This window comes from Sinocyclocheilus anshuiensis, unplaced genomic scaffold (genome assembly GCF_001515605.1).
Source record: "Sinocyclocheilus anshuiensis isolate Anshui unplaced genomic scaffold, SAMN03320099.WGS_v1.1 scaffold2586, whole genome shotgun sequence".
In the NCBI taxonomy this organism is placed as follows: Eukaryota; Metazoa; Chordata; class Actinopteri; order Cypriniformes; family Cyprinidae; genus Sinocyclocheilus; species Sinocyclocheilus anshuiensis.
Window position 1 is genome coordinate 28052 of NW_015552529.1, and position 3092 is coordinate 31143.

A 3092-nucleotide genomic window follows, 5' to 3' on the forward strand; every position below is an offset into this window, starting at 1 on the left:
GTGTGTGTGTGTGTGTGTGTGTGTGAGAGAGAGAGTGTGTGTGTGTCTGCGTGTGTGTGAGAGAGAGAGAGTGTGTGTGTGTGTGAGAGAGTGTGAGTGTGTGAGAGAGAGAGAGTGTGTGTGTGTGTTGTGACAAATGAGGACATAAATTTGTATAATGACAAGGGTATGATAGGTATTACAAGGAGAAGGTGACTTTTCAGGACATTACCCCATGTCCCCACTTTTCAAAACGCTTATAAATCACACAGAATGGAGTGTATTGAAAATCTGAAATAGCACAAAGTTTCCTGTGAGGGGTAGGTTTAGGGGTAGGGTTGGTGTAGGGCAATAGAATATACGGTCTGTACAGTATAAAAACCATTACGCCTATGGAGAGTCCCCACTTTTCACAAAAACAAACCTGTGTGTGTGTGTGTGTGTGTGTGAGTGTCAGTGTGTGTGAGTGTGTATATAAGTGAGTGAGTGAGTGTGTGTGTGTGTGTGTGTGAGTGTGTAGTTACCTGTACAGTCCCCAGACCACAGCTTTCTTCTTCATGGCCAGATAAAACAAGGCTGCGTCTAACGGGTCGTTGTTTCTCTGATAAGCAGCTTTTGCTACCTGGTAGGAGATAGAGGATCACTGATCATTACACTTGTTTGGACTTCATAAAGCCCATGCTCTACAAATAAGACAGAAAATTAACAAAAATAAATGCATAACTAAAGTTTAAGTTTTGTTCAGTCATCTCAATGTAACTCAAGGTGCTGACAAACAAAGACGCTGAATATCGTGGCTGAAGACATACATCTGATGCACAGAAGAATAATCAAACAAGCAGCAGCTACAGACTGAGCTGACCAGTGTGAGAGTTTATGACTAGATTATGAGTAGATTTAGCATTATATATAAACTTTTAAAATGTATAGTGCACACTGTGACAATAACACCTACAAAGTTGTATGTCAATATACAGAAGCATTGCAGAGATACAAATTATTTATGTATATTTGATGTATATTTAATATTTGATGCTTGAGGTTAGGTTATGATATACCAGTTACAAGCTAAAAGTTCTAAAAGTTTGGGGAAACAACTCTAAATTTGCCATTTTGAGAACGGTTCAATAACTGTTTACGGACTGCCACAGACTAATGCAGAACAATATAGGGAAAGCTAACAGATACAGTACATGACTATGGTGCTTGACCCCTAATAACTCCACAGCAGAATGCATGCAACTCCAACACAGTAAAACATGAATGTGTGTGTTATTTACTGAAATATCCTGGATTATTATATATCCTGCCAATTTTGGCAAAATCTACTCATCATCATCTAATATGCACAGAAAATGGGCTCAGTTTAGCCAAACCTTCTCAATGCATCTGCGAAGCTTGTTGGTGCTCCTGAGCCACCAGCCCATGCCCATGGCTCTCAGCTCGGGCCACGCGGGCTCTCCTTTCTGCAGAGCTGGGAGCATGTTGAGCAGCTCCTCTTCAGCCTCGGAGTGGAACGCCCAGGCGTAGTGGCAGGTGGACAGTCCTGTAGACCAGCAGCACCTGAGTTACTGAGCTCAGAAGTCCACAGAACATATTATAGCTGAGATTTACAATTACGTCTATGCAAGGAATTGCACTCAAGGTACACATTTTACCAGTGCATGCATTTCACTGGGAATCAAACCCATGACCTTGGTGTTCTTTGAGGCATTCTCTACTGTTTAGAGTTACAGAAATATGCAGACCCACCATCTGAACGCTTACCTTGGCAGAGAAGCGGAGCGCGATGAGCCGGAGGCAGAGACGTGAGGAGGAAGGTGTGCAGGCGAACGGCCAGCAGGAACTTCAGCCCACATTCATCCAGCGTCTCTCCACCTGAGGAAAGATTTATCACAGCATAACTAGGGCTGTAAATCAATTATACAATGTGGCGATTAATTAATCTAATCACATATTAATCATACATCAAATGCGGCTGAGCAATTACCCACAAAAGATCATTTAAAGCCATTATTGTGTTACATGAGAAAAGCATGACATTTTTTTTTTTCATTTTCTTTTTTCATTTTCGGGTGAACTAACCCTTTAATTATTTTTTTTAATAATATGGATTTTTTTTTTATTAATATGTGAAAATGATTTTTTTTTCACTCTAACACTCTGACACTTTAAAACTAAAACTGCCAGTAAAATGTCTTAAAGTGCCCCATTATGGATTTTTGAAAATGACCTTTCATGCAGTGTGTAACACAGCTCTAAGGGTGCTTTCACACCTGGCCCGTTGTTTCGGAACCTGGCGGGTTTCCCCCCTTAGCTCGGTTCGTTTGGGCATATGTGAACACGGCAATCGCGCTCGGATCCGCACCAAAACAATCGGTCCGAGATCGCCTGAACGAGGTGGTCTCGGCTCGATTGAAAACGAACTCTGGAGCGGTTCGGTTGTAGTGAGAAAGCAATCCGATCTAACGGACCAACGAACCAGGCTATATCACAATGTATGATGGGTAATTACGTAAGTTCCGTGAAAAGCATTAGCTTTGTTGTTTTGCTAATACTTCAAAATGAACCTGTGAGTGTCTGTGGGTGAGCACGTCTTCGCCATTCAAAATAAAAAAGCGCACTTTTTGATTTTATAATGCCGTCTTATTGCTCTTCTTTCTAGTAGGTGCATTTTAAAAATGTTTTCCCGATCAATCCTGGACTCCTGCTCAAAATGATAAATTATTATAATGACAGCTACAAAAAAACAACAACAACAATAAGCCCGCGAAGCTGTTATCGTTCCATCCTGACGGATGACATGTGTGACAGCTCAGTGGAATCCCGGAAAATAAACCGTGGAACTTTGACCAATGAGAGAACAGTTTACTCGCGCGTGACTTGTATTAACAAATTTGGTCCGTTTAGAAACTTTGCCGTGTGAAAGCGTACCGCACCAAGAATAAAAAGCAACATTGTAATAATTTTAATCCCTGTTTCGGGACAAAGCAATCGATCTACAGGTGTGAAAGCACCCTAAGTGAATGAAAACATCCTGCAAATCTGAAAGTGCACCGTGTATAAAGTTATTGTCTCTCAAAAGAAAGAGTCAACTCTGAATCATTGAAACG

At 41.2% G+C, this 3092-nt stretch overlaps 1 protein-coding gene across 1 annotated transcript in view; it reads right to left on the bottom strand.

Moving 5' to 3' along the window:
- LOC107663590 (dmX-like protein 1) overlaps positions 1–3092 on the bottom strand; it is a 64558-nt gene that overhangs the window by 27812 nt on the left and 33654 nt on the right. Inside the window, exons 19-21 of the mRNA XM_016453821.1 lie at positions 1747–1857; positions 1356–1525; positions 504–601 (exon numbers count right to left, since the gene is read on the bottom strand). Of these exons, the coding sequence (XP_016309307.1) occupies positions 504–601; positions 1356–1525; positions 1747–1857 (379 nt within the window). The remainder of the gene's footprint in view (positions 1–503; positions 602–1355; positions 1526–1746; positions 1858–3092) is intronic.